At 41.7% G+C, this 12,797-nt stretch overlaps 1 protein-coding gene across 2 annotated transcripts in view; it reads right to left on the reverse strand.

Moving 5' to 3' along the window:
- Positions 1–12,797, reverse strand: part of CHDH (choline dehydrogenase) — a 46,688-nt gene that overhangs the window by 9,987 nt on the left and 23,904 nt on the right. For both annotated transcript variants that reach the window (XM_069206439.1, XM_069206440.1), the window contains exons 4-5: positions 6,786–6,915; positions 1,431–1,565 (exon numbers count right to left, since the gene is read on the reverse strand). In XM_069206439.1, the coding sequence (XP_069062540.1) occupies positions 1,431–1,565; positions 6,786–6,915 (265 nt within the window). The remainder of the gene's footprint in view (positions 1–1,430; positions 1,566–6,785; positions 6,916–12,797) is intronic.

Genomic DNA, 12,797 nt, shown 5'->3' on the forward strand with positions numbered 1-12,797 from the left:
GCACGGTTTTCATGCAAGATGGGGGGCTTCATGGGAATAAAAAAAAAAAATTAGGTATATCTGTGCCAGGAATTCTCGAACATGATGGATTTTTCGTCTTAATTTACCCATCAGATCTGATGTATGTGATGCACCAGAACTAACTATATCATTGCTTCCAGGAAGGCTGTAGATGGGCGGTAGAGTTTGAAGTTAGTCTAGGACTTTTCTGTAGTACGCTTTTTGTGTGGTACACAGGGGCTAAACGTTAATCATGTATTTAACCAGGGACCAATGTTTGGGTGTGGTGCTCTTTGATCAACCATTCATGGCTACACACTGATTAGCCATATGAACAAGAACTTTTCTTCCCAGTGGCAAATGTGTAGAAGTTCGATAACTTTCTTACGAATACTGATTTGGAAAGTGGTCACCATGGCAATGGTGTTTAACTAGGGAAAAAAGAAAGGTCCAATTAGAATTCTGCATATCTGAGAGAGCGGCATAGAGGGAGAGGGGTGAGGTGAATGCAACACTGTTTCTTCTTGCTTTGTTTCCAACACCTCGGATGAATTACATTATCCTGTTTCTAGTTATACATACAAAGATGGATTTCATTTACACGAAAAGGTGGCTGAGGCGCTGAGCTACTATGGTGACCATGAGACATTGGGCAATACTCCAGCCAGATGAAGATCTCCACATAAACAGTATATCGTTGTCATTACAGATGAAGTCATTCCAGTCCACTTGGCCAGCAGGCATTAATAGAAGGAGAAGGGGGGATACAGTGTCATCGGCAGGTCTTGGGGTACCCACACCTTTCTATGATGACTAGATAACTTGGGCATACGTTCTTGCTGAATGTAGTATTTATGTAGTATCGGCTAAAGTGGGTCAATAAGTTAGAAGGAACCCAATGACCATTCTAAGTTATTACAATTGAATTGTGACATCATAATGCCTCCTGTCCGGGCCAGCAGCCACGGTTAAAGGCAGGTTACAGAAGATAATTACAGCTGCCCTTAAAACAACAGAAACTGGCTTTTCTTTCTTTCTTTAGATTTATTTCCTAAATAAATATTGATCAGCAGGAAGGAGATATTAATTACAAAATATGGTTTTTTTTGCATGCTGCAGGTTATTACCAGAAAGACAGACTCTCTCTCAATAATTCGACACATTCTGACCTCCGGCATTTGTTGTCAAACTGACTTGAATGAAATCAAATTCTAACATATTTTTGCAACACATTACTAAGGTTTCGGTCTCATTTTCTATATAGTCACTGACGTCCTCAGTTACATGCAATATCCACTTAACTTACTGCAGGGGGTACTTATCTATTATTAATATTATAAACTACTATTATGTTCAATTAAGATGTGTTCTGTGACATACTGGTAGGAAGCAATCGAAGCTAAACATCATTGTTACCCTAAGTACATTACCTGTAAATTTCCAAAGCCACTCTAAACCAATCTGAACCATTCGAATAGGCTTTTGGGCTGAATATAAAGTAATAGGTTTAGTGCACTGCTGCTGTATATACACTTCTAAATGATCCTGCAGGTTCTGTCCGACTCCTACAAGAAAAAACATTTGTTAGTAAAAGACCCACAGGTATATTAAAATGTGATTTGATTGAGAATAAAGACTACATTGTTACTTTAGAAACTGTCCACAAAGGGGTAAAGTCTGATTGAAGTACGATTTGGACATAATATTTCAGTGGATTGGCATGCAGCCCATCTCCTTCGCAAAGGTGTGTTGCAGTGGTCATGCCTGTACCCACAACAGGAGGAGTGCAGGGCTGAAGTAACATGGGCAGAGTGGGGGCAAAATGGTAGCAGGCGAAGGAAAGCAACACGGGGAACAGGCGGAGGATCAAAATAAAGACAACCATGTGGAGCTTGCAGGGAGAAAGCACTCAGGCAAGAGGGCAACGTGGGGAACGTGGGGCAGAAGCACATGTGCAAGAGAGCGGACCACAGAGAGCGGTGAAGGCAGGAAGAGAAGCATGCAAGGGAGACACTTGAAAACACATGTACTCTCATAAAGTGCTAAAATGAAAAGAAAATTAGCTCAAAGTGAGCACTGAATGGACACAGTAATGCATCCATGCTCAAAGGGAGGGACAACAAACACAAGAAGAGGAAAAAAAGCCCACAAAGGCTAACACATAAGAAGTAAACAAATGAAAGTGGCAATGAAGACAACCAAAGGTAAGCAACGGGTGGGCTCTAGGCCCAATGTAAGCTAACAATGTCTCACAACCCACAGAACATGCCATGTTTAGTTGGCGAGTACTAAGATGGTCTTTTAAAGCAGATGTCAGGTGGAAAGAGGGAGTTTGTGCATATAGACTGTCTACCAGTAATACAGATGACCACAGAGTCTGACCAAGCACGGCATCTTTTGTGTCCTTTTAAAAAGGCTGATATAAAAACACGCACAAAAACTTGTGAATGGTGCTCCTCCCTCATCAGAGCAAACTGGGGGCGAGTTGATAGGTCTGGGAAATGAAGGACACTACATTTATGACTACCACTAAACACTACCACTTAGCACTCTACAACCAGGGAGCTACATAAACACAGAGGGACCTCTAAACTGGGGTACCCAACTACTCATGTCCGAGTACAACTACACATCTCCTACACTCAGAAGAAATTTTTGAGTTGGTTGGTAGATATAGCTCGCTATGTTGTGTATGTTAAAACACTGGTACTCCAAAACTACTTATTGGCTGCCACTGTCAGTCATGTCATGTCAATGCATACAACAGTCACTCATTTTCAAATAGCACCGCATTGTGTGGATTCGTACAACCCATTTATCATAGAGCAAATTACAAAACAAGAACATTTAGAGGTCCCAGAGGAGGGAGATAGCTTGTGACATGAGTTCTTTCTAGAGGGAAACTTGCTGTACTGACATGGATGATGAAATAAGATGCAGGGTGGCACAAGGGGATTGCACCGGTAGCCTTAGAGTGACAAAGCTTGTAACTTTTCAGTGGGGTGTGGTATAGCCATAGTCATTATGCGAGTGTGTTCAGCCTTTATTATATACCATTGCCAAATGCCTAATTCTGACAAAGCACAGATATGTGAGGTGGGTGTTTACAAAGTTCCAAATGGAAAATAAAGAGTACATCAGATAGTGACAGGGTGAGCCTATGTCTGAGGATTCAAGTGATGAGAAGATGAGATCCAACAAATGATCAGCAGAAGAAGTTGCGCCTGTGACTTGCTGGGTGAGGTGTAGCTGTACAGGTGGTGTTAGACCCCGATCAGTGGGCCACCAAGCAAGCAACTCTCAGGGCTGGAATCGTTTGCCTCTCATGTCCCAGAGTGCAACTTACTACCGCTCTGCAAACAGAGCCAAGTACAATCACTTCCATATTGCGCTCTCAGTGGTCGCGATGGCAAGCAGTCACAGGCTTCTCAGGGAGGTGGTGTGGAGGTGGGTAAACTCAGAACTTAATAGTCACCCAACAGTGCAATAACTGATTTCCAACGTGAAGCTTTACTTTATAAAAGTACTTTATTGCACACACAAAACGAAATACTAAAAGACACAACTAAAGAAACAGGCACTAGGGATACTGCGCCTTGGGATACCGCCAACTACTCCCCTTTACCTTGGTGAACCTTCTCTGATTAGGCTAGACAAGTTCTCACTGGGGTTTAGAAGCCACATACAGCACAAAACAAAACTCAGGTGTAGATTACTCCTGTTCTGCATAAGCAGCGCTCAGTACAATCCCGCTTAAAGTCTCACCAACTGCAGGCCTCCGTTTTCAAACCACAGCGGGAAGGGAACCAGCAACAAACATCCTTCTTGCTTCTGGGAGGAGAAGCACTGCTCTTAGGAGCAACAGGGAGACACTACATTTCTAAGCTGTGGAGTGGCCGACTGATGGTTTGCTGCCCGGAAATTATGCTCGTCTATACCCTGGGTTTCTCTGGTCTATCCGATCCGCTGGTGCACACTTACAAAAACAGCACATAAACATCTTCAGGGCACTGGTCTAAGTTATTCAAAGTAATGCTTTAGGCTATCAATATCTTGCATGGAACACTAAGACGGGGCCAGATACTGAGTGCGCTTTGTTTGTCAGCTACTGACTGAGCTTTGAATACCAGTACTATTGTTGTCCTGCACTCTAACTTCAGTTCAGCAGGTGGAAAGAGGGAGAGGAGAGAGAGAAAGAGTGAGAGGAAGAAGAAGCGGGAGAGAGAGAGGAGAACATGTGTTGTTAGCAGTTAAGAGCTTGTAATTGTCTTCTGCATTACAACCCTTCCACACGCTATATACATGATTGAGGATTTGGTAATTAATTAGCAGAAGTGACTACAGAAAGGAAAGGGCATTAACCACTGTTAATCTTTGTGTACATGGCAACAACACTTTTTGGTACAGGGCAATCGGCAGCTAACGCAACAACAAGCTTAGAAACAGACAAAAACTTTTCCCACGCACATATAATATTCTAAACCTTTCCTCAAAGATATCCTCCCGTGACAAAAGCTAGTGCCTGGCGTGCACAATTGCAAAATTACGGGACACGCCTTCAGCTGTACTTGTGCTTGAGGGTGGCAACAGTTCTTACGCAGAGGCGAATTTACCTTAAAAAAATGTTCGGCGTTTAAACTCACTACTTTTTTTGTTGTTGCTAGAACTATGATTCATTGATACACAGAATATGCGATAGATGCTCATAATTTAATTCTGTGACTTCCCCCCTCACAGCTCATCTTTTTAATGAGGGACATTAAATTATAAATTGCAACCATCTACTCATATGTAAGTGGGTGTAAATATACACAGATGTTATCAAATTTCCTCTGCGTGGCAGGGATTTCATCCCGCCTGTCTACAGGGCTGATGAATCAGTTTGCATCTGTAAAAGGCCACAAAGTTGGCCCTGATGGAATAATGTGTGGTTTTACACAGCATCCTTTGGATTTATCTGACAACACGCATGACAGTAAGCTGTAATTACCAAGTGAGCATGAGTGGGTGAATTACTCACCCCAACAAGCACTGCGTAATGCCTTCCATCATCCAGCACGAACGGCCAAAGCGGACTCTCATGAAAGCAACTGGCTGAATTCTGTATATTTAGAACTGAACATGAACATCTTGTGATAGGCAAATGTAGGGCTTGACCTGTAGGGCAATCTGGCAGTGCTCGATGGGCTGGTCTGAAAGGTAAGTGTGAGGGCCTGTTTTTATGGTCCGGCTTGACGGCACGGCTGTCGCCATATAATTCTGTGAACATTTCTAGAGGGTTTTTTGGCTCTGCCCACATGTTGGGAGAGAGGAATGAATGTTTTTTTAATGTTTTTTGATTGGCAGAGGATGTGTGCTTCAACAAAAAAGGGCTTCCTCTCCATACAATTGTGACCATTTTGTTAATTTATCCAGCTGCTTGAACTTTCAGGGATACACACATGATACTGTAATGCTATTAAAGTGTCCTAGGTAAGTAGAAAATGTATGGTGTTTTTCTCTGGCAGCAGCACCAATGGGAGGAGGGCAGTCATTAACTTATATGGGTGTGTAGGTCTGGCTTAACAGAGCAACCGTCACCTGACCTTTTCACATACACCATTATTATTTTACAGTTCTTTGTTTACACACAAATAAATACATATCCATTCCCATGCTATTTACTAGTAATGCTTCACATTACCATGTAACATTCCTTCAAAGCCTGGCCTATTGGCATTGCCATTGCTTGTTTGGCTATTTATTGGTATGTTTCAATGGTCTTGTGGACCGGTTCTTACTGTTCATTTACCTGATATTACACCAACCATTGCCAGCAGCAACGGCAGACTGCCATACCCTGCAAAACACCTACGTAGCAAGGCTTACAAGTTCAATAAGGCCCCAATTTCCAGTTGTCGGTCATTTTTTAGCTATCTGGTTTCATAACGGTTTGATTTATTTTGGTGCTTGGGGCCTATTTTCTGTCCCAGTCTATTCCTAGGCGAAAGGGGTAGATAAGGATTTTAGGATTAACAAGCAAATCATGTTTTGGCTACGGCTTCCGCACAGTCCAACTTAGAATGCGCCCAGTGCCTAACGAGGTGATGAGTAGCACAGGCGCATTGGAAGCACATTCACAGCCCTACTTCATTTGGTGACGGTATTCTGGGCCCAGTGCAATACACTTCCATGTGCCCCATGCAGTATTCACCAGAACATACTGCTTGAGCATGATTCACAAGGACTGGTGTGCAAGATGCTGTGACTTACTCATGTAGTGCTCCTGGGTTACTCTTGAATTCAGGAGTAAGCGAGAGTGCTCTAAGCTTACTGCTAGAATTTGGGATTAAGTTATTAATAAATCACCAAACAAATCTTTGTAAACGGCTCTGAATGCATACACCTTTCGACAAGTAAACAACAATGTTTACCTGGCTGTTAACTGGAAAGGGAAGAAATGCTCACAGCTAATCACAAAAACTACAAATAAATGCTAACAACGGAGATCCTCTTTTAGAGAGAGTTTGAAGTGTAGAAAAGCAGTATTATACATGTGATTAGTAAATTACCACGCAATTAGCACTTTAAAAAAATCCAAAGCAATGTTATACTAACAAATTATGAATATCGTCACTGCACCACAGCACAGGACATTGTCTCCCAATTTACTTGTGTGGAATACTTTGTTTATGTAACCCTCGGTTGGTGCAGCCACCCAATACGGTAAATAAATCACACACATCCTTTAACAACACGCAGTACTAGCATTTCGTATTTTAAAGATTAACCAGCGAAATGATTACCTGGAAGATGACAAACCACTGGGATCCCTAATTTTGCTAGGTCTTTAGCATCACCAATGCCAGATAACATGAGCAGCTGTGGGGAATTTATGGACCCACCACTCAAAATTACTTCTTTCTTGGCAAACACCTAAAACAATTAACATAAAACACACCTGATTATCACGGAGAGGTTGACACGAAATTTTTATAGCTCATTTTTAATTACACCATCTGTTAAAGATAGGATACAGACATCATTTGCGGTGTTTGCTGCATTAAGTTTATCTAATAACCGAGATCAAGAAGAATAGTGACCAACACCCCATCACAACCATATCACTCTGGCTTTACGTTTTAATTGCTAGAGGTTAAAGTATGAACTAACAGAGCTAGTTTGAGAATACCGATGTCTTGCTGCATGTCCATCATAGGGCAGTTTATGCCAATTAAGGAAGTACTTTGCAGTCTCTGGAAGGCAGAAAAGTAACAAATATTTTTCAAGATACCAGGGATGTGGAATTCCTATCGCCCGACGCCCAGGACATCTTGTTTGGGGTCAAGGGCAACAAGTTTTTATGTTTACTTTGTCCTTGGGACAAGTAGGCCCAACCCTCTGCAGCACAAACCCTTTGGCTGCCTGTTTACAGAGAGTGGAACTCTCTGCAGTTGAGGTAATGTGTTTCCAAAAGATAATGCTGTTCGAACTTGTATTTATGGTTCATTATTTGAAATCCTTCATTATTAGGGTGAGTGCTGTAAATAAATGTTTTAAGGTCACACTTCACTACTGATGTTGGTTCCAGTACAAAAAAAAAAACGTGTATACACGTTTGAAAAGTTTAGGCTATGAGGCTAAGTATAATGCTCCCAGAATGCTCTCTGATTAGATGCAAATGAAGTGTCATTTAGTAAAATGTGTTGGTGCATGCTAGTATTTCTCAAAAATATTTCTAATGGAAAATCAGTGTAACCATTTTCAACACGATTATGGCAAGCATGAAAATAAACAAACACTGACAAAGCCAACTGATCTGACATATTTTTATAAGTCTTTTAGTTTAATCAATGCGTGTCTTGTTTTGACATGGCTTTTGTAACACTTCATTGTTGTGGGAGCTATCAGGCCCTCAACACTGTAACAAACACTGGAAAAAAAAAAAAAACGTTTTTGAACTCTAAAAGCACACATTGCCACCAGTGGCATAACAAAGGCCCCGCAGCTGCCCTCCTGGTGGCCCCTTCAGCACAGCACCTGGCCTGAGTGAGTCTGGAGAGGGGGCTCCTCCATGTTCTTTGCAAAGGGGCACCCTCCAGTTTCGTTACGTCAATGATTGCCACTGTAGTTCCTGACACTGAACAAAACTACTTTGTGTGCCAATATGCTCCTTGTGGAAGAGCAGAATGCGATCGCTCACAGTAAAGCCAGCCGAAAGAGAGAGAAATAGAAGTTTAATAAAAACAAAATGTTTTGTTAACACCAGACCTAATTAGGGACCAAGACCCACATGTAGGTAGCTTTTTGCATGTCGCAAACAGCGACTTTCGCTGTTTGCGGCGTGCAAAAAGCACATTGCGATGCACAAACCCAGTTTTGCCATTCGGTAACCTGGTTACCGAATCGCAAAACGGGTTTGCAACTCGCAATTAGGAAGGGGTGTGCCCATCCTAATTGCGACTCGCAGTGCAATGTAGGATTGTTTTGTGACCGCGAACGCGGGCGCAAACCAATCGCAGTTTTCACCCATTGTGAATGTCACTGTAAACATTTTTTCAGAGCAGGCAGTGGTCCTGCGGAACACTGCCTGCTCTGAAAAAATGAAACAAAAACGTTTCATTTTTCGTTTTTGTAATGCATCTCGTTTTCCTTTAAGGAAAACGGACTGCATTACAAAAAAAAAAAAACAGCTTTATTAAAAAGCAGTCACAGACATGGTCACAGACTGTGAGGGCCGCCATTCGAAAGGGGGTCGCAAATTGCGACCCACCTCATGATTATTCATGAGGTGGGCATTTGCGAAGATGGTGCCATCCTACATTCAGATTTGCGACTCGTAAATTGCGAGTCTCTCTGACTCGTAATTTGCGGGTCGCAAATCTGAAACTACGGACATGTGGCCCCAAATTCTTAAAGAAAGTCACAAAAGTGCACCCATGGTATATGTCGTACCCCTATAAAATATTTGTGAACTGTATTTTAGCATGGGTAAATACGATGTGTAGATTTGCTCATGTGAAAATCTATTGAGCATTTGCAAGTTCATTTTCCCTCCAGCCACTTTCTTCCCAACCCTGGAAGAAGTTCTAATTCTGCCATTGTCAGGAGTAAATGTCCAACCTTTCTTATTATGGGAAAATATTAGAGAGAAGCTGGTGAAAATCTTTAAAACATGCAGGTTAGTAGGTTTGCAGACTCAAAGGCATTTCAGCCCTGGAACTATTGCTTACTGCTTCCTCCAGCCCCAGTATGCAGATCTGCAGAAAGGTGGAAAAATAAGGAAATTGCTACAGTAGGGATTGAAACTGCAAGTATTCAAGCCCTACTAAGGTAGTAGCCCTGGCATAATCAGAGAGGCTATTATCAGAGCTCTTACATAATGAGATTGCTGCCATATTCGTCGCCACACTACATGGCACCAAAGGGACAAGTAGATCTTTTTACAGGACAAGTAGATTTGAGAAGCAACCTGTCCCCGGGACAAGTAGATATTTTAATAAATTCCACACCCCTGAATACCATTGCATTTTTATTGTGGCACGACTTAAGGTAGGGGTAAATGACGTGGCATCTAGTGCTGTTCTTTCTAAATAAGTCATGGAACAATTACTCTGTTGGTTTCAAGACTGGAGGACAGGATTTGTCATGCATACTGTGTTGACTGAAAACACGGGGATTAAGAAGAAACTGCAGAACCACCCTTCCTCCAGGAACACTGACCATGAAGACCAAGGAGCCCCACACAGGGTGCAGGACGGATCATACTGCTTTCACCTACTATGTTATAATTAATTTGTAGAGCATACATACACAAATGCTTCTTGGCGCTTTAGCTGTATGTCAGTCCTGGATAAATCTTGCAGTTACCCTGCCATTCCCAATCTGCCATATTTCATTCAAAAAAAGAAAGACTCACTAGGAAGCAGTGTGCTCCGAATCATACACTAAAGGAGAATTAGAACTACTATTGCATTGTTTGGTGTGCCTTTTGTGGGACCTTCGGTTCTTTGCACCCTCCAAATCCTGAGAACATTCCCACTATCGATGAGGAGAACCTGGAAGTTCCACCCAAAAACACCACCATGACTGCCCTCCATGTTAAACTCCTTAACGCCATCCTGCCTAAACAGCTAACACCCACTTTGCTTTTGATCACGATCTTGTTAACACGTTACTTGCTAATCCTGCTTGTCATCACTCACTGCTACAAAAATATTTCATGGCCTATCCTCAATCTTGAGTGACCATCCAGATTGCTTCAAATCCAATGAATGCACACTTCTCTGCTGGGACAAGATCTTGCTGTTACTTTCTGGATTTGATATATTCTGTAAATTAGATACCAAGGGGTTCCAATGAGAAGCCCAGTGACCTAATCAAGACATAATATAGCTACATCTGGCTCAGTCTGGAACTCATGGGGAAATTCTAGTTGAGGAAAGTTATACACATGGTATGAAAGATATCTTCGGTAACTTGGGTAACCTGTGTTTAGAGGAAGAGGGTTGACTTAATTTTCACACCTAGGTTCTTCACTTCCTTCAAGGTGGTCTGATCTCCTGAGGCCAACTCGTGGTGAGGTCATAACCTTTTCATTGTCCACAAGTCACACTCTCTGATTTGAAGAACTTAAGTCTCAAATATTTCTGCAGCAACAGCTGGTCCATTGTCTTTTGACCAAGGGCTGCAGTGTCCAAGTGTGAGGGGCTTTCCAGCTTTAAGATGATTTGCATATTCTAAACGTAGATCTAAATCCAAAATTGTTTTAAAACAGTTGTCACATTGTTCAGGCAGTATAGTTGGGAAGAGGGTATGCTCTTAGGAAATGGACTATTCACTTTTGTTTTAAGTGGTATACATAATTGGTTTCTTAGTGCTAACTGATCAAATCAGAATCCATGCAATTAGTGTGAGAAGGCTTGTTTTAAAAGCCAGTTCTTTAAGAAGCTGGTTAAGGTGATCAAAACTGTCTCTTCTCGAAGCCAGATTTGAAGGGTGTTCCAATATTTAAGGGCACAAACTGAAAAACTGCAGCCTCCAATTTTCTGCACTTTCAGAAAGTTAGCAGATGAAGAGTGCAGATTCAGAGTAGGAGCTTACCGCTGCATTCGCTTGGTGATGAACGCCAGATTAATGCAGTGAAATACCTCAAGGACAATGTATAGGGTCTTAAATTCTCTGTACTTCGCGGCTAGCCCATGAAGTTGCTTCAACAGCATAGTTAAATAGGATCTTTTAGGCATGTTGCTAATCAGATGGGCCACATCATTCGGAATGCTGTTAATCTATGTAGAAGAAAATTGAATAACCCCAAGCACAGTAAATTGGCTAAGTCAAGTACAGAGCCAGTCAGAGCTACAGCCACTGATTTTGACCTGCCTGCTGTTAGAATTGGAGATGGTTTCCTGGTTGTTCTGAGAAGGAAAATGCACTTAAAAATAATTATGTAATCTGAGATTTTAGGGTTAAGGTGGTCTCAATAACCACCCCAGGCCTTTTGTTGATAAAGAGAGATGCCATTTCAGTAGGCTAATATGAATCTAACCAGAGGCCGATTCTGTTGTTAATAACAATTACCTCTGTCTTAACAGCATTTAGTTTTAATTGGTTGTTGTCCATCCAGCTTCATAGAAGTCACATTATATTCTGAAATGCTGAGTGGGTAAACAAGTTATCTTGCAAATACAATACCTATGAATCATTGGCATACACAAACAATATTTAGCCTTTACGACTACTCAAGGTGTAACCTTAAGATATGTGCCCCAAGTTGGGTGCCAACTGTTGCGTAAGCTACAATTTTGGTGTAGCTCTACAAGGTTTGCTTTTCCACCCATGGGTGACCCAGATGAACTTAATTCAATGTACCTGCGCTGAATGTGACAGACAGGTTATTCTAGTCCCGCAGATCTCCACTCAATACATAGCTGAATTGAAATTATTGCTTTTGGGTTACTATCAGTCCCCAGGAATGGATCAGGGGCATCATGGCAACAGAAAAACCTATTTCGCTCTTCATAGTATCCTACACACTGTACTAAGAAGAAAAGACACTTTTAACTAAAAGTATTCATTACAACACGGTGATCCAGTTCCTTAGTAAATCCAAATAATTACTCAGGATATCATGAAAACAGCAAGATTGCATGTTGCAGACAATGAGAATAAAATTAACATTTAAAATGTCATCTAAAAGCTGAAACCTTAATCCTAATTCTATGCGCTATTCTAGGGGAGCATATAGTAGAGTAACTTGCGGACTAGTAGTTCTTGGGCAGAAGCGGCACACTGCATACCTTTTTGACAGTATGGGCTGTCGTTATCAGAAAGACTGCGAAGGAAGTATTCCCTCCGAAAGGTAGCAGCTATCCTTGGATACTCATCACTTATCAGCTTCAGGCAGGATGAACCAGCTTCTTTTTTTTGCTGTCAAAAATCGTTTTAGGACAGTACCTTGCAGGATAATCTGAGATGAAGGACCACTCTACCTATGAGGCTGAGTGGTGGTCCCTAAATGCTAAACGTTATCAGGAATGAAGACTTTTGCCATAGGTTTAGGAATGTGGTGTATAGATTACATGAGCCAAAGAAAGGGTCCTGGTTATGTCCTAGAACATGAGAGATGAGTGGACATAAATTTGAACTACAAATCATTTATAAGTTATCTAGGGAGGGTAATGGTGGCCTTGATATATTGATAAGGGAACACTTGTTCCAGGTTTAGTGTCTCATCAGGAGTGATATCTGGGTCATTATCGGAACACCTTGACACTTTCTGTCCCTTCCTTAGGTTGACAAGTGATAAGGGCGGACAA

The sequence above is a fragment of the Pleurodeles waltl genome, chromosome 9 (genome assembly GCF_031143425.1).
Source record: "Pleurodeles waltl isolate 20211129_DDA chromosome 9, aPleWal1.hap1.20221129, whole genome shotgun sequence".
NCBI classification, from domain to species: domain Eukaryota; kingdom Metazoa; phylum Chordata; class Amphibia; order Caudata; family Salamandridae; genus Pleurodeles; species Pleurodeles waltl.